Source organism: Trachypithecus francoisi, unplaced genomic scaffold (genome assembly GCF_009764315.1).
Source record: "Trachypithecus francoisi isolate TF-2019V2 unplaced genomic scaffold, Tfra_2.0 Lachesis_group2, whole genome shotgun sequence".
Taxonomy (NCBI): domain Eukaryota; kingdom Metazoa; phylum Chordata; class Mammalia; order Primates; family Cercopithecidae; genus Trachypithecus; species Trachypithecus francoisi.
Window position 1 is genome coordinate 68,193,466 of NW_022681465.1, and position 18,802 is coordinate 68,212,267.

General features: G+C 39.9%; 1 protein-coding gene across 1 annotated transcript in view; it reads left to right on the forward strand.

The window, feature by feature from the left end:
- ADAMTS12 (ADAM metallopeptidase with thrombospondin type 1 motif 12) overlaps window positions 1–18,802 on the forward strand; it is a 411,005-nt gene that overhangs the window by 241,437 nt on the left and 150,766 nt on the right. The window contains exon 6 of the mRNA XM_033179311.1: window positions 11,259–11,383. Within this exon, the coding sequence (XP_033035202.1) occupies window positions 11,259–11,383 (125 nt within the window). The remainder of the gene's footprint in view (window positions 1–11,258; window positions 11,384–18,802) is intronic.

An 18,802-nucleotide genomic window follows, 5' to 3' on the forward strand; every position in this document is an offset into this window, starting at 1 on the left:
GTGTGTATGTATGTGGGTGTGTGGGTGAGTATGTGGGTGTGTGTATGTATGTGGGTGTGTGTGTATGTGAGTATGTGGGTGTGTGTATGTATGTGGGTGTGTGTATGTGGGTGTGTGGGTATGTGAGTATGTGGATGTGTGTGTATGTATGTGTGTGCGTATGTATGTGGGTGTGTGTGTATGTATGTGGATATGTGTGAGTATGTAGGTGTGTATGGGCATGTGAGCATGTGGGTGTGTGGGTATGTGAGTATGTGGATGTGTGTGTATGTATGTAGGGGTGTGTGTATGTATGTGGATATGTGTTTGTGAGCATGTGGGTGTGTGTGTGTATGTATGTGGCTGTGTGAGTATGTGGATGTGTGTGTATGTATGTGTGTGTGTATGTATGTGGATATGTGTGTGTTTATGAGTATGTGGGTGTGTATGGGTATGTGAGTATGAAGATGTGTGTGTATGTATGTGGGGGGGTGTGTATGTATGTGGATATGTGTTTGTGAGCATGTGGGGGTGTGTGTGTATGTAAGTATGTGGATGTGTGAGTATATGGATGTGTGTGTGGATGTGTGTGCGTATGTATGTAGATGTGTGTGTTTGTGAGTATGTGGGTGTCTATGGGTATGTGAGTATGTGGGTGCGTGGTTGTGTGAGTGCATGGGCTCTTCCTCCCCACTGTAACTCATCTGAAAGACTGCAGGTTCCCTTCAATTCAAAGGTACGAGTTCTCACATATAATCAGTGAGTAATCTGCATAGGATCATACCAGAAAGTGTTATAAGATCTATTGCAACCCTCCAGCCTTGGTTCAGACCAGTTATTTTTAAGATGTTTTTGTATTTTTCTGTTTGTTTTGAGTTCATTGTACATTCACATGCAGTTGTAAGAAATAGTACAGAGAAATTCCTTTTACCCTTCATTCATTTGCTCTTAATGGTAACATCTTGTGTAGTCTTAGTACAATAAGACAACCCAGAACATGATATTTCAACAATTCCACCTACCTTCAGATGCACACAGTGGTGTGTGCATGCGCATGACCATGTGTGTATACATTTAGTTCTATGCGATTTTTGTCACACGTATAAGTTTGTGTGACCATCACCACAATTAACATTAGAACAGTTCCCTCACAAGTATCCCTCGTGCTACCCTTTCATACCTTTTATACTTCCCTTCCACCCACCTACCTGATCCCTGAAAAGCACTAATCTGCTCTGTAATAATATATCTGTATGATTTTTGTCATTTCAAGAATGTCATATAAATATACCAGATGTGACTTTTGAGACTGGATTTTTTTCATTCAGCATAATTCGCTTAAGATCCATTCAAATTGTGTGTATCAAGAGTTTGTCCCCTTTTTGCTGAGTGGTATTCTATGATATGTACCTATTTGTTTAACCATTCACCTACTGAGGGACATTTGGGTTGTTTCCAGGTTTTAGCTATTATGAATAAAACTACTATAGACGTTCAACTACAGGTTCTTGTGTGAACATAAGTCTTCACTTCTCTGGAATAAAGGCACAGGAATGCAATTGCTAAATTATATGGTCATTGCCTATGTAGGGTTTTGTTTGTTTGTTTGTTTTTTGAGATGGAGTCTCGATCTTGTTACCAGGCTGGAATGCAGTGGCGCGATCTCGGCTCACTGCAATCTCTGCCTCCCGGGTGCAAGCAATTCTCCTGCCTCAGCCTCCTGAGTAGCTGGGATTACAGACACCCACCACCATACCGGGCTAATTTTTGTACTTTTAGTAGGGAAGGGGTTTCACCATGTTGGCCAGGCTGGTCTCAAACTCCTATCCTCAAGTGATCTGCACACCTCAGCCTCCCAGAGTGCTGGCATTATAGGCGTAAGACACTGTGCCCGGCCACCTATGTAGTATTTTTAAGAAACTACCAAACTGTTTTTCCATAATGACTGTACCATTTTCCACTCTCACCAGCCATGAATGATTCAGTTTTACCACATCCTCACCAGCATTTGGGTGTTGTCATGATTTTTTATTTTACCCATTCTGGTAAATGTGAGTAATACATCACTGTGGTTTTAACTTGCAATTCCCTGATAGCTAGTAATGTTGAATATCTTTTTATGTGCTTATTTGCTATTTGTGTAACCTCTTTGGTGATGTGTCTCTTTACGATATTTGCCTGTTTTCTTATTCTTTTTATTGTTGAGTTTTGAGAGCTCTTTACATATTTTAAATATAAGTCCTTTGTCAAATATATGGTTTACAAGTATTTTCTCCCACACTGTAGCTCATCTTTTTATCCTCTTCATAAGGTTTCTTTCAAAGCAAAAGTGCTTAAATTTTGATGTGATCCAATTTATCAGTGTTCCTTTTATTAATTGTGTTATTAGTGTCAAGTCTATAAATTATTTGCCTATCCCTAGGTTCCTAAGATTTCCTATGTTTTTTTTTCCTAGAAGTTTCACAGTTTCACATTTTATATTTAAGTCTATGACCTTACCAAGATTTTTGTACCAGCTGTGAGGTTTCGATTGAAATTCTTCTCTCTCTCTCTCTCTCTCTTTTTGTTTATTTGTTTTTGGCCTATGGATATCTGGTTGCTCCAGCACTATATATTTATTTTTCCCAAGTGCAAATAATGCTTTATAATCTGGATTTGAATTTTTCACTACAATTTCTTAATCTAAGACTTTTGCCTTTCTTTTAATACTATACCTTCTGGCCTTCAACTCATATATTCAAGAAGTGCAGAATAAGCGTAATATTAATTTAAGTAAAAGTTTAACAGATCTACTATATTATAGAGTGCAAATATAGTGATGTATTCCAAAAGCGAATGGAATTATTCCCAGGTCATACTATTCACACAATAAACACACACAGTAGAACTAATAACATATCCTACGTGATGCCTGGACTTTACCTGTTGGTACAGGATTCACTGTGGAACATTTCACAGATTGAGTATGGCTTGGGTAAGAGCTTCCCCATCCCCATGGGCAACATCCTCATGGGCAATGTGAAACGTTGTCAAAAGTTTCAGGGACCTGGATGATATCACTGCAACAAACAAAAGACTGTGGTGGAAAACAGGAGAAAGACTGGAGAAAGAGTATTCTTTTTTTATGGAAAAGAGCTTTAGAAATAACCATAATAATCCAGGGAGGACTGTAAAGAATTATGATTTGCTGAACATAGACATGTTCAATTTTATTCAAAAGTTTCGAATAAAATTTCGAACAATTGTTCGAAAGTTTATGTCCACCAACTAATTGTATTGATTACATTCAGACCATTGTTTTTCTATTTTCAAATGAATGCAAAGCCCCATTTTTGTTTACTTTACATCTCTTTATTAAAATGCGTGTTTCATTATTGTTTTAGTCTGAACACCTTTTATTTTGGGTTGGCTCTGCTTGCTGTCTGCAGTTTCTCCCAAAAAAACAAAGAAATTGAGAACTTGAGTTGCTATGGAATCAAGATATTTGTCCTGAACTTGTGTTACCAGTGGGAAAGTTACAGGTCTGATAGATGGTGACTGATTTGCAGGGTAAGAGGGAGGAACAAATCATCTAACTATCTGATTAGAATCCTCCAGAGGCCAGGTGTGGTGGCTCACGCCTGTAATCCCAACCCTTTGGGAGGCCAAGGCAGGCGGATCACTTGAGGTCAGGAGTTTGAGATCAGCCTGGCCAACATGATGAAACCCCATCTCTATCAAAAAATAGAAAAAGTAGCCAGGTGTGGTGGTGCAGACCTATAGTCCCAGCTACTCAGGAAGCTGAGGCACAAGAATTGCTTAAACCCTGGAGGACTGTGCTACTGCGCTCCAGCCTGGGTGACCCTGCCTCATAAAAAAAAAAAAAAAAATCCTCCAAGGCAGATTTAACTGTAATGTCAATCAGTAGATCAGTCATCAAGGAACAGATCCCTGGGCAAAAATAGATGCCAGGAGCACTAAATATCAAAACACAAATACAGGTGTCCCCTTACAGTGGTTCCATTTATGATTTTTTGACTTGAGAAAATTATATACATTCAGTAGAAATCATACTTCGAGTGCCCATGTGATCTTTTCACTTTTAGTACAATATTCAGTAAATTGCATGAGATATTCAACACTTTATTGTAAAATAGGCTTTGTATGAGATGATTTTTTTCCAATTGTAGGCTAATGTAAGTGTTCTGAGCACATTTAATGTAGGCTATGCTAAGTTACAATATTCGGTAGTTTAGGCGTATTCATTGGGTTTTGGACTTATTATATTTTCAATTGATGACAGGTTTATTAGGACGTAACTCATTTGTAACTCAAGGAGTATCTGTGTCATTTATTTCTTACTGCCTGGGGTGAGAATTTGTCGGGTTTGCTTCCTAGCATCTTGCACACATTCAAACAAATGCTAGGATGAAAGATACTGGAAGCAGGTGTAGTAGTATGGTGAAGTTAATTGACAAAAGTCTGTCAAAGGAGCTCAGGAATTTTTTTTTTTTTTAACTTTCTTTTTTTTTTTTTCCCCCCAAAACTGTTGCCTTTGGGCTTCCCTATCTTGCCTCTGGCAGCCTAAGTAATAGAGAATGACTTTTTAACTGGTACCAAGTTCCACTCCAGTTCAAATGACAGCTGTCAGGAGAATGTGGCTGAGAACTGAGGAGATCCTTAGTTATCTAATTATTTTTAGAAGATAGAACATGCATAGATATTTAATTATCCAGTTATCTTTAGAAGTCTTTGATTTAATGAGTGTTATCATTCATAAGGTGTTTTAGAACCATGCTAGGCATTATTGGGGCTCTAAACAGAGTTTGGTAAGTTTTCAGGTTATTTAATCATCAGCAGGGCTTCAATATCTTCCCATCCACCATAGCAAAGTAGAGAGTTATAGAGAAAATATAGTCTTTGAGGTGCATATAAAATAATGGAGGACCTAGGGAAAATGCAAATATGCCAAAAATGCTACAGATACAACCAATGGTGTAACCAATTGCAACCATACAGAATTATTCTTATTAATGAGGTTATATATTTACTCTTTCAAGTGTGAGTCTTGGTAAGTGAGAAATCTTTTTTTTTTTTTTTTGAGACAGAGTCTCACTCTGTTGCCCAGGCCGGAGTGCAGTGATGCGATCTTGGCTCACTGCAACCTCTGCCTCTTGGGTTCAAGCAGTTATCCTGCCTCAGCCTCCCAAGTAGCTGGGATTACAGGTGTGCGCCACCATACCCAGCTAATTTGGGTATTTTTAGTAAAGACGGGGTTTCAGTAAGTGGTAACTCTTAAGCTTTATGTGCTATTTGTGGCTTTACCACTTGCGAACTCATTAGTGATCAATTCTAATTACTAAAGTAAACTTTCCTCTTATCAGTAGACAGTGTTAATCATCACTCTCCTAACTATTAATATTTCACACAGTTTTTCACAAAATCAAATAAGATAAAGTATGGAAGTAATTGATAGGCCATAACGTGCTAAGCATGAAATGTGGATTTATTATTATGTAGAACCTCAATGGGACTCACATATATAAAAAAACTGATTAATCTGGTATAAACACACCTAATAGCAATAATTTAAGCATACCCTTAAAAAGACCCTGTATGGTGGCCAGGCGCAGTGGCTCACGCCTGTATTCCCACCACTTTGGGAGGCCAAGGCAGGCAGATCACATGGTCAAGAGATCAAGACCATCCTGGCCAACATAGTGAAACCCTGAGTCTACTAAATATACAAAAATTAGCTGGGCATGGTGGCGTGCACCTGTAGTCTCAGCTACTCAGGAGGCTGAGGCAGGAGAATCCCTTGAACCTGGGATGTGGAGGTTGCAGCGATGTGAGATCACGCCACTGCACTCCAGCCTGGTAACAGAGTGAGACTCCGTCTCAATAAAAAATAAATAAAAAATAAATAAATAAAAAAGACCCTGTATGGAAGATACATGTGAATGTGTGTTACAAGCTAGGGAATCGAGAGGAGTCACCCCAGAGATTTGTTCCTTATCTATGATAAACACCGGAGCCTCTCCCCCATCCTGTGGAACACAGGCCGTACAGGGGATTGAGGCCCTGAGTTTTGGAGTAAATGAAGGTTGCCAGGTGGAGGTTATTAGCAGGAGGTTATTAAGTGAAAATACTATATAGACTACATGATGTCGGCAGGTGGTTGTAGTTTTTCTGGCCAGCCCTGCGCCACTGGACTGTGTATGTTAACGGTGGAGGGTGTCCAGGTTCTTGGCATCTTAAACAAAAAATTGGACAAAACACACAAACAAAGCAAGGAAGGAATGAAGGGTTTTATTGAAAATGAAAGTACACTCCACAGTGTGGGAGCAGGACTGAGCTTAGAGACTCAAAGGCCCCGTTACAGAATGTTGGGGAGTTTAAATACCCCATAGAGGATTCCATTTGTTACTTGGTGTACACCCTTTGTAAATGGAGAGGATGAAGTAAAGTTACAAAGTCATTTATGGGATATGCCCTGGGAGAGGATATATCCTGTGATATAGGAGAGGATATTTCCTGTGATAGCCGAAGTGTGAATGGGCCTTATGTTTTCCCTGCCTCTAGACCTTATGTTCCTGCTTCATCTCCCCGCTGAGAGATGTGATCCCCATAAATCTTTATGGGAGGCAGAGGGATCAATGGTGGGACGGCAGATATATTGTCCAGCCCGCCACTGGACTCTCTCCCCATCACGTAAGCCCCTAATAAGACATGGCATCTCATTTGCTGGCCTTGGGTCTCTTCTGCAGCCTCTTGAACCTGGTGTCTTCCCTATTGAGGTTAATAGAGGTTTGGCACAACATCCATGGTTTCCACCTAATGTCTTTCTCTCACATTTGGTGTAATTCTTGGCTGTTGCCCATGGCTTTGGCTTCTGTTTAGGCCCCTCTTCTTGATTTCTCTCTTTCTTTCTTGTACATTTTAAATTTATTTTTTTTTTTTTTTTTTATTTTATTTTTTTTTTTTTGAGGCGGAGTCTCGCTCTGTTGCCCGGACTGGAGTGCAGTGGCCGGATCTCAGCTCACTGCAAGCTCCGCCTCCCGGGTTCACGCCATTCTCCTGCCTCAGCCTCCCGAGTAGCTGGGACTACAGGCGCCCGCCATCTCGCCCGGCTAGTTTTTGTATTTTTAGTAGAGACGGGGTTTCACCGTGTTAGCCAGGATGGTCTCGATCTCCTGACCTCGTGATCCGCCCGTCTCGGCCTCCCAAAGTGCTGGGATTACAGGCTTGAGCCACCGCGCCCGGCCCTTAAATTTATTTTTTAATTGACAAAAATTGTATTTATTTTTGGTGTACAACATGTTTTGAAATATGTGTACATTGTGGAATGGCTAAATCAGACTAATTAACGCATACATTACCGTGTATGCTTGCTTTTTTTATGATGAGACTACTTAAAAATCTACTCTCTTAGCAATTTTCAAGTATACAATATAGTACATTGTTATTAACGACAGTCACTAAGTTGTACAATAGATCTCTTGAACTTATTCCTCCTATCTAAACTGAAATTTTGAATCCTTTGACAAACCTCTCCCAGCTCTTCCCCCAGCCCCTGATCTCTGCTTCTGAGTTTAATTTTTTTTAGATCCCACATAAGTGAGGTCATGTGGTATTTGTCTTCCTGTGCCTGGTTTGTTTCACTTATGTCTTCAAAGTGACATGTTTGTCACAAATGGCAGTATTTCCTTCTCTTTTAAGGTGGAATAGTATTCCACTATATACATATAATGGAATATATATGATATGTATATCTTACAGTTTCTTTATCCATTCGTCAGTCCATGTGCACCTAGGTTGATTCTGTATCTTGCTGTTATGAGTAATACTGCAGTGAACATAGCAGATATCTCTTTGACATACTGATTGTATATCCTTAGGATATATACCCCATGGGACTGTGGGATCACATGGTGGTTCTATTTTTAATTTTTGGGGGAACCTCCAAGCTGTTTTCCATAATGGCTACTAATTTACATTTCCACCAAGAGTGTACAATGGTTCCCTTTCCTCCACAACCTCTCGAAATCTTATCTTTCATCTTTTTGATAATAGCCATTTTAACAGGTATGAGACTATATCATACTGTAGTTTTAATTTGCATTTCCTTGATGATAAGTGATGTTGAATTTATATATATATATATAATCTGTTGGCCATTTGTATGTCTTCTTTTGAGAAATACCTATTTGGGTCCTTTGCCCATTTTTCAATTGGATTATTTGTTTTCTTGCTATCCAGCATAATTTATTGAAAAGGCTATCTTTCCTTCAGTGAATTGCTTTTTTGCCTTTGTCAAAAATCGGTTGGGCATGTCTAGGTGGGCTACTTTTGGGGTCCCCTGTCTGTCTTATTGATCGATGTGACTATCCGTGCACCGATATCACACTGTCTTGGCTATTACAGCTATATAGTAAGCCTTAATATGAGGTGAAGTGATTCATACCACTTTATTTTTTTTTTCAGAATTTCTTTAGCTAATCTGAAGCCTGGAACTTTTTAAATAAACTTGACATGAATTTTAGAATGAGCTTGTGTGTGTGTCTACAACAGACTTGCTGAGATTTTGATTAGAATTGCAATAAAGTTATACATTCATAGCTTGGGAGAATAGATGATGTCTTTATTATGTTGAATCTTCAAATCCATTAACACAGTATGTTTCTCTATTGATTTAGGCCGTTGACTTCTTTAAGCAGCATTTTATAATTTTCAGGATACAGATCCTGTATATGTTTTGTTAATTTATACCAAAGTATTTCACTTTTTGTAACAATTGTAAGTGGTAATACTATTGGTAACTGTAAACGGTAATGTTAAGTTAATGAGTGTTCTCTAAAAGACCTCTCCCAAAACACAACAAAGAAATGTAGGGTTAAAAACAGACCAGAAAAATATCTGATCATAGTTGATGCTTTATGTGATAATATGCCTTCCTGTCTGAAGGAGCTGGAACTGAGGCACCCTCCCAGTGAGGTTGGTGACCAACTGCAACTCCAAGTTTTATCTAGGAACCTTTCTTATATTCTTTGACTCAATATCTGAGCTAAGTGACCTTAATCTAGTTCTTCACTTCTCTGAGGTTTAATTTCCCTTGTTATAAAATAAAAATGACAATGCCTTCTTTACAAATAATACTGAGTAGATGCAATTAAAAGAGAGAGCGTATGTAAAAGTATCTGGCACATAGTAAATGATCAAGAAATGTTTCCCATTGAAGAGGGTTTTTTCTAAAATAATTTTTTAATTTTTAAAAACTACCAAGCATTTTGAAAAAAGGAAAGCGTTTCTCTGACCTCATGAATATCCTCTCTATAAAACAGGGAATAATTAATATTTTTGAAGAATTTCCTCATGATTATTTGTTCAAAATCTTATATAAAATGAAATAAGCTACTGGGAATATTTTTAATATTATTTATAAAAATTAGCATGTTAGTATATGATTCAAATGCTGGAATTTTTTCTCCTGCATGTTCTTCAGAATGAATGATATTTTCAGGTGTTATAACTTAAATAAAATTTCAAGACATTGACATTTGGTCAATGAACAATAAAATGTTATACTATAGTAAATGTTCATATACTCTAAAAGCAATAGTTTAATACACAGCCATTGCCATTTATTTAATAATCTATCAAATATTTAGTTGTCACCTACTATGTGCTAGGCATCATTCTCAGTACTGTTTATATCTACTGTCCTTTTACTTCTACAATTGTCCGTTTCAAATCTTGTATAATTTACCTCACTTTCAACCAGCTTTATGATATCATTGAATAATACTTAAATAATAAAAAGAGGATACTATAGTTTTCTGGGAAAAAAAAAAAGAAATGTTTCCTTCCTTTCTCTCCTCCCTTTCCTTCTTCCCTCCTTTTTTTCTTTCCTTTTCTCTTTTCCCTTCCCTTTATTCCTGATTCATGCCACCTGGCCAGTTTTTTATGATCGGTGGGCACGTTTGCTCCCATCTGGGGAGGACTGTTAATCTAGCAGCAGCTTGGCTGGTTGAATTGGAGGCTGACTCCCTCATTCCCAGCTCGTCCCCCAGAATTCCTCTACCATATATCATGCTGCTGGATGATGTAACAATGAAGATTATTAAAATAATGAAGTCGATTTCTTCCATCTAAATTCTTTATGCTGAGCAGCTCAGTGACTTTGAACACATGATAAGCCACCTTTTGGTGTTTTCACAAAAGGAAACTGGTCTATAATAGTTACTTATGATGAAGAGACCTGAAAATGCCTCTGACACATAACTGAAGCCCCTCAGGCCTTTTATGATTTGGGTGTGGGCCTCAGCAAAATACAGAATGGTAGAGAAGCAAGCCCATAATTTGATGCAAAGACTGTCCTAAGTTCTTGGACCGAGCCCAGAGCAAGGCTCAGATTAACCAGTGGAGGTTAATCATCCTCCTGGTGGAATCCATCCTGTACCAGGGATGGCTCTATGTGGAGGCCCTGAAGAAATGAGGCAAGGGAAAGTAATTTCTCCTTTAGAAATTCAAATTAAACCAGAGCCCCTAAAGGGCTGATTATCTCTTTCTTCTTCTCCCCATTCAACAAGTGTTCGTTCAGATAATTTGGAGTAATCCCTTCCCTCCTAGCCCCAATAGTAGCTACCAGCCAGGCAGATGCCACAGGGCTGGCATGGGCCTCAGAAGCCCTTGGAACTGGAGGCTGGGGGCATCTGCTACAGCATCCTACTTGTTGTCAGGTGACCAATTCTAACTGGTCAGCAGCCAGGAGAGATTCTGTCATCCACTGTCCTTCACCCTTGAGTGTCAAACCAAGATAAAATTTAAGGGTTAGAAAACATCCAGTGCAACCCTAGCCTTGCAGGATATCTCATGAGAAGAAAAAACGTTTGTTGACAATCTGCTTATTTTGCATTAGAAATAAGAATGCCTCTTTGATATTGCATTGGCTTAGGATGCAGAGAGACACAGCAATAGACCTTCAAATAGCTTTTGTTTATTGCTAATATATTTTAAAATGTTCTTCAAGGGTTGCTTATCCCAGTGATAATTTCTGTCTTGGAGTTTTTTCCTTCAGGGGTTCTTCTAGTGGAGGTCATTAGAGTGGGAGTGTTTAAGGCAGAAGATTAGTAAAGAGCAGTCAGTTGGCCTCTGACACATGACTGCCAAATGTCTGATGCACCCACCCTGAATTCATCCAACTTGGACGCCTCTGGAGACGAATGCCTAATGCAATGGTCCCTGACCACAGTGAGCTCACCCATGCTAATCTCTTCCTCTTCTTCCTCTTCTTTCTCCAGCAAGGACTGAAAATAGTTCATCATGCAGAGAAGACACTGTCTAGCTTCTGCAAGTGGCAGAAGAGTATCAATCCCAAGAGTGACCTCAATCCTGTTCATCATGATGTGGCTGTCCTTCTCACCAGGTACACCAGAGACTATACAGAACCCAGGGGCAGTAAAGCAGGGAGGGCAGGCAGGTGAAAGACTTACCAGGTGTTCAAACTCATGACATTCTCACTATTCTTTGCTGCTGTCGTAAAGACAGTGTCTTTGATCTAGTCAACTCCTGACTTCCCTGTCAGTAGAAGAAACAGCTCAACAAACTTGCTAATACGACAAAGCTCTCATTGTGAATAAACTGCATCTGCTGGCAAAATGCAGACCTCTCTCCTATCCCACTGATGGTTTCCTTTTTAAAACTGGTTTCTTCATGTAGCTCTATAAACAATCAGGAAGCTTGTTTGCAGAGCCTCATTAAAGACTCTTGTTACTTTTAGCGAGTGGGCTTTCCAATCCTTTGCTATTTTATTTTTCTACAATGTAGAAACATGAAATATCTTTACAGAAAACAGTCCACTTTTTAACTGTTTGATGTTGAGGATAGGATATGGGGAACAGGTCCCTACTGAGTAGGCAGACTGGTTTGATTACACCTTTCTCCCTTCTACTCCCATGAAAATATCATTTTGTTCTAATCACAAATAGAGCCCATAGTGCTAATAAGAACCATCAAACCTTCCAGGACTCATAGCTGTAAAAATCCAGTGAACTTTCTTGATCAACTCTTGCTCTTTGAAGGCTATGTTTGCTCATTGATTCAAAAAATATTTATTGAGCACCTATATATACTAGGCACTTATTTTAATCTAGATGAAAGAAGGGCTTATATTAGAATGGGGTAAAGTAAAATCTTCTTGGGCTCCCTATGCCTATTTGTCCAGAAATCCAGGGATGTATAGTAAAGGAGGCCTCTTGGCCCTGCCCTTCCACCACAGAGAACCTTAAGCACTGAAAGGCCCTTGGTGTGCACTATCCCTGTGGAGGATAGGCTGCCTGTGAACATTTTGGCCCTGTGATCTGTCCCTGTGATAAGATCATGTCAATGCATAGAATCCGTACAAGGAAGGATAATCAGCCCCCACCCTATCCAAATGTCTACCTTGCCGTAATCCAAAACTCCAGTCATCAGAATCACTCTTTTGAGTGAAAGTATTAAAACGCTGGTTAAATGCAAATGTATCCCACAGAAAGCTTTTGACACAAGCCTGTGACAGGTTCATTAGGTTCTAAGAGACCTTGGGTTGATCAGTAGCTCCTCTGAGAAATAGCGTGGGTATGGAATGTAAGCACAGGGGCTCTGGGGAGCTAGCAGACAGCCTGGGGACACTGAGGACCTGGTCAAGAGGCCAGGTGAAGGCTTCAGTCAGACAGAAACTTCTATAGGGAAGAAGCCCAAAGTCAGGGAATGGCATTGGCCACTAAGTTGTGTCTCAGAAAGTCTTTCCTTTCCCTAAGAGCAGAATGAGATGCTCCTGTCATTCTCACCTGAAGAAATGGGTGAGTTAATGATAGCTTACATGTGTGAAATGTTTGTTATGGGCCAGGCACTGTGCTATGTCTATTAGAACAGCCATTGTTCCATTTACTTCCCACAAGAACACCGGTAGTTGGCTACTAGTAATCATTCATATTTTACATATAGGGAAACTGAGCCTTGGTTATATCTCTTGCCCAAAATCTCATTGCTGTTGACGGGTACAATTGGGACTTAAGTCCAGGTAGTTTGATCCCAACAGCCATACCCTTAGCTATTACCCAATATGAATACAAAGATCTGCTCTCCTTTTTTCTTTTTTTTTTTTTTTTTTTTTTTGACAGAAACAATGTTTATTGTTTTTTTTTTTTTTTTTTTTTTTTTTTTTTTTTTTTTTATTATACTTTAAGTTCTAGGGTACATGTGCATGACGTTTATATCATGTATAACTCCCCAATGCAATCCCTCCCTCCTCCCCCCTCCCCATGATAGGCCCCAGTGTGTGATGTTCCCCTTCCCGAGTCCAAGTGATCTCATTGTTCAGTTCCCACCTATGAGTGAGAACATGCGGTGTTTGGTTTTCTCTTCTTGTGATAGTTTGCTAAGAATGATGGTTTCCAGCTGCATCCATGTCCCTACAAAGGACGCAAACTCATCCTTTTTGATGGCTGCATAGTATTCCATGGTGTATATGTGCCACATTTTCTTAATCCAGTCTGTCACAGATGGACATTTGGGTTGATTCCAAGTCTTTGCTATTGTGAATAGTGCCGCAATAAACAAACGTGTGCATGTGTCTTTGTAGTAGAGTAATTTATAATCCTTTGGGTATATACCCAGTAGTGGGATGGCTGGGTCATATGGTACATCTAGTTCTAGATCCTTGAGGAATCGCCATACTGTTTTCCATAATGGTTGAACTAGTTTACAATCCCACCAACAGTGTAAAAGTGTTCCTATTTCTCCACATCCTCTCCAACACCTGTTGTTTCCTGACTTCTTAATGATTGCCATTCTAACTGGTGTGAGATGGTATCTCATTGTGGTTTTGATTTGCATTTCTCTGATGGCCAGTGATGATGAGCATTTTTTCATGTGTCTGTTGGCTGTATGGATGTCTTCTTTTGAGAAATGTCTGTTCATATCCTTTCCCCACTTTTTGATGGGGTTGTTTGCTTTTTTCTTGTATATTTGTTTGAGTTCTTGTAGATTCTGGATATTAGCCCTTTGTCAGATGAGTAGGTTGCAAAAATTTTTTCCCATTCTGTAGGTTGCCTGTTCACTCTGATGGTAGTTTCTTTTGCTGTGCAAAAGCTCTTTAGTTTAATTAGATCCCATGTGTCAATTTTTGCTTTTGCTGCCGTTGCTTTTGGTGTTTTAGACATGAAGTCCTTGCCCATGCCTATGTCCTGAATGGTACTACCTAGATTTTCTTCTAGGGTTTTTATGGTATTAGGTCTAACATTTAAGTCTCTAATCCATCTTGAATTAATTTTCGTATAAGGGGTAAGGAAAGGATCCAGTTTCAGCTTTCTACTTATGGCTAGCCAATTTTCCCAGCACCATTGATTAAATAGGGAATCCTTTCCCCATTTCTTGTTTCTCTCAGGTTTGTCAAAGATCAGATGGCTGTAGATGTGTGGTATTATTTCTGAGGACTCTGTTCTGTTCCATTGGTCTATATCTCTGTTGTGGTACCAGTACCATGCTGTTTTGGTTACTGTAGCCTTGTAGTATAGTTTGAAGTCAGGTAGCGTGACGCCTCCAGCTTTGTCCTTTTGACTTAGGATTGTCTTGGCAATGCGGGCTCTTTTTTGGTTCCATATGAACTTTAAAGCCGTTTTTTCCAATTCTGTGAAGAAAGTCATTGGTAGCTTGATGGGGATGGCATTGAATCTATAAATCACCTTGGGCAGTATGGCCATTTTCACGATATTGATTCTTCCTATCCATGAGCATGGTATGTTCTTCCATTTGTTTGTGTCCTCTTTGATTTCACTGAGCAGTGGTTTGTAGTTCTCCTTGAAGAGGTCCTTTACATCCCTTGTAAGCTGGATTCCTAGGTATTTGATTCTCTTTGAAGCAATTGTGAATGGAAGTTGATTCCTGATTTGGCTCTCTGCTTGTCTGTTACTGGTGTATAAGAATGCTTGTGATTTTTGCACATTAATTTTGTATCCTGAGACTTTGCTGAAGTTGCTTATCAGCTTAAGCAGATTTTGGGCTGAGACAATGGGGTTTTCTAAATATACAATCATGTCATCTGCAAACAGGGACAATTTGACTTCTTCTTTTCCGAACTGGATACCCTTGATTTCTTTCTCTTGCCTGATTGCCCTAGCCAGAACTTCCAACACTATGTTGAATAGGAGTGGTGAGAGAGGGCATCCCTGTCTTGTGCCAGTTTTCAAAGGGAATTTTTCCAGTTTTTGCCCATTCAGTATGATATTAGCTGTGGGTTTGTCATAAATAGCTCTTATTATTTTGAGGTACGTTCCATCAATACCAAATTTATTGAGCGTTTTTAGCATAAAGGGCTGTTGAATTTTGTCAAAAGCCTTTTCTGCATCTATTGAGATAATCATGTGGTTCTTGTCTTTGGTTCTGTTTATATGCTGGATTACGTTTATTGATTTGCGAATGTTGAACCAGCCTTGCATCCCAGGGATGAAGCCCACTTGATCATGGTGGATAAGCTTTTTGATGTGCTGCTGAATCCGGTTTGCCAGTATTTTATTGAGGATTTTTGCATCGATGTTCATCAGGGATATTGGTCTAAAATTCTCTCTTTTTGTTGTGTCTCTGCCAGGCTTTGGTATCAGGATGATGTTGGCCTCATAAAAAGAGTTAGGGAGGATTCCCTCTTTTTCTATTGATTGAAATAGTTTCAGAAGGAATGGTACCAGCTCCTCCTTGTACCTCTGGTAGAATTCAGCTGTGAATCCATCTGGTCCTGGACTTTTTTTGGTGGGTAGGCTATTAATTGTTGCCTCAATTTCAGAGCCTGCTATTGGTCTATTCAGGGATTCAACTTCTTCCTGGTTTAGTCTTGGGAGAGTGTAAGTGTCCAGGAAATTATCCATTTCTTCTAGATTTTCTAGTTGATTTGCGTAGAGGTGTTTATAGTATTCTCTGATGGTAGTTTGTATTTCTGTGGGGTCGGTGGTGATATCCCCTTTATCATTTTTTATTGCGTCTATTTGATTCCTCTCTCTTTTCTTCTTTATTAGTCTTGCTAGCGGTCTGTCAATTTTGTTGATCTTTTCAAAAAACCAACTCCTGGATTCATTGATTTTTTGGAGGGTTTTTTGTGTCTCTATCTCCTTCAGTTCTGCTCTGATCTTAGTTATTTCTTGCCTTCTGCTAGCTTTTGAATGTGTTTGCTCTTGCCTCTCTAGTTCTTTTAATTGTGATGTTAGAGTGTCAATTTTAGATCTCTCCTGCTTTCTCTTGTGGGCATTTAGTGCTATAAATTTCCCTCTACACACTGCTTTAAATGTGTCCCAGAGATTCTGGTATGTTGTATCTTTGTTCTCATTGGTTTCAAAGAACATCTTTATTTCTGCTTTCATTTCGTTATGTACCCAGTAGTCATTCAGGAGCAGGTTGTTCAGTTTCCATGTAGTTGAGCGGTTTTGATTGAGTTTCTTAGTCCTGAGTTCTAGTTTGATTGCACTGTGGTCTGAGAGACAGTTTGTTATAATTTCTGTTCTTGTACATTTGCTGAGGAGTGCTTTACTTCCAATTATGTGGTCAATTTTGGAATAAGTGCGATGTGGTGCTGAGAAGAATGTATATTCTGTTGATTTGGGGTGGAGAGTTCTATAGATGTCTATTAGGTCCGCTTGGTGCAGAGATGAGTTCAATTCCTGGATATCCTTGTTCACTTTCTGTCTCGTTGATCTGTCTAATGTTGACAGTGGAGTGTTGAAGTCTCCCATTATTATTGTATGGGAGTCTAAGTCTCTTTGTAGGTCTCTAAGGACTTGCTTTATGAATCTGGGTGCTCCTGTATTGGGTGCATAGATATTTAGGAGAGTTAGCTCTTCCTGTTGAATTGATCCCTTTACCATGATGTAATGGCCTTCTTTGTCTCTTTTGATCTTTGATGGTTTAAAGTCTGTTTTATCAGAGACTAGGATTGCAACCCCTGCTTTTTTTTGTTCTCCATTTGCTTGGTAGATCTTCCTCCATCCCTTTATTTTGAGCCTATGTATGTCTCTGCATGTGAGATGGTCTCCTGAATACAGCAGACTGATGGGTCTTGACTCTTTATCCAGTTTGCCAGTCTGTGTCTTTTAATTGGAGCATTTAGTCCATTGACATTTAAGGTTAATATTGTTATGTGTGAACTTGATCCTGTCATTATGATATTAACTGGTTATTTTGCTCGTTAGTTGATGCAGTTTCTTCCTAGCCTCGATGGTCTTTACATTTTGGCATGTTTTTGCAATGGCTGGTACCGCTTGTTCCTTTCCATGTTTAGGGCTTCCTTCAGGGTCTCTTGTAAGGCAGGCCTGGTGGTGACAAAATCTCTAAGCATTTGCTTATCTGTAAAGGATTTTATTTCTCCTTCACTGATGAAGCTTAGTTTGGCTGGATATGAAATTCTGGGTTGAAAATTCTTTTCTTTAAGAACGTTGAATATTGGCCCCCACTCTCTTCTGGCTTGTAGAGTTTCTGCCGAGAGGTCTGCTGTTATTCTGATGGGCTTCCCTTTGTGGGTAACCCGACCTTTCTCTCTGGCTGCCCTTAAGATTTTTTCCTTCATTTCAACTTTGGTGAATCTGGCAATTATGTGTCTTGGAGTTGCTCTTCTGGAGGAGTATCTTTGTGGCGTTCTCTGTATTTCCTGAATTTGAATGTTGGCCTGCCCTACTAGGTTGGGGAAGTTCTCCTGGATGATATCCTGAAGAGTGTTTTCCAACTTGGTTCCATTTTCCCCCTCACTTTCAGGCACCCCAATCAGACGTAGATTTGGTCTTTTTACATAATCCCATACTTCTTGCAGGCTTTGTTCATTTCTTTTTCTTCTTTTTTCTTTTGGTTTTCTCTTCTCGCTTCATTTCATTCATTTGATCCTCAATCGCTGATACTCTTTCTTCCAGTTGATCGAGTCGGTTACTGAAGCTTGTGCATTTGTCACGTATTTCTCGTGTCATGGTTTTCATCTCTGTCATTTCGTTTATGATCTTCTCTGCATTAATTAATCTAGCTGTCAATTCTTCCACTTTTTTTTCAAGATTTTTAGTTTCTTTGCGCTGGGTACGTAATTCCTCCTTTAGCTCTGAGAGGTTTGATGGAGTGAAGCCTTCTTCTCTCATCTCGTCAAAGTCATTCTCTGACCAGCTTTGATCCGTTGCTGGCGATGGGCTGCGCTCCTTTGCAGGGGGAGATGCGCTCTTATTTTTTGAATTTCCAGCTTTTTTGCCCTGCTTCTTCCCCATCTTTGTGGTTTTATCTGTCTCTGGACTTTGATGATGGTGACGTACGGATGGGGTTTTGGTATAGGTGTCCTTCCTGTTTGATAGTTTTCCGTCTGACAGTCAGAAGGACTGTCTGTTGGTCTGTTGGAGATTGCTTGAGGTCCACTCCAGACCCTGTTTGCCTGGGTATCAGCAGCAGAGGTTGCCGAAGATAGAATATTGCTGAACAGCGAGTGTACCTGTCTGATTCTTTCTTTGGAAGTTTCCTCTCAGGGGTGACGCCACCCTGTGAGGTGTGGGGTGTCAGACTGCCCCTAGTGGGGGATGTCTCCCAGCTAGGCTACTCAGGGGTCAGGGACCCACCTGAGCAGGCAGTCTGTCCGTTCTCGGATCTCAACCTCCGCGTTGGGAGATCCACGGCTCTCCCCAAAGCTGTCAGACAGAGTCGTTCGCGTCTGCACCGCCCCTGCTCTTTCCCCTAATGGGCTGCAGCTGTGCGCTGTCCGCAGCGGTAGAGTCTACAGAGACAGGCAGGCTTCCTTGAGCTGCTGTGAGCTCCACCCAGTTCGAGCTTCCCAGCGGCTTTGTTTACCTACTTAAGC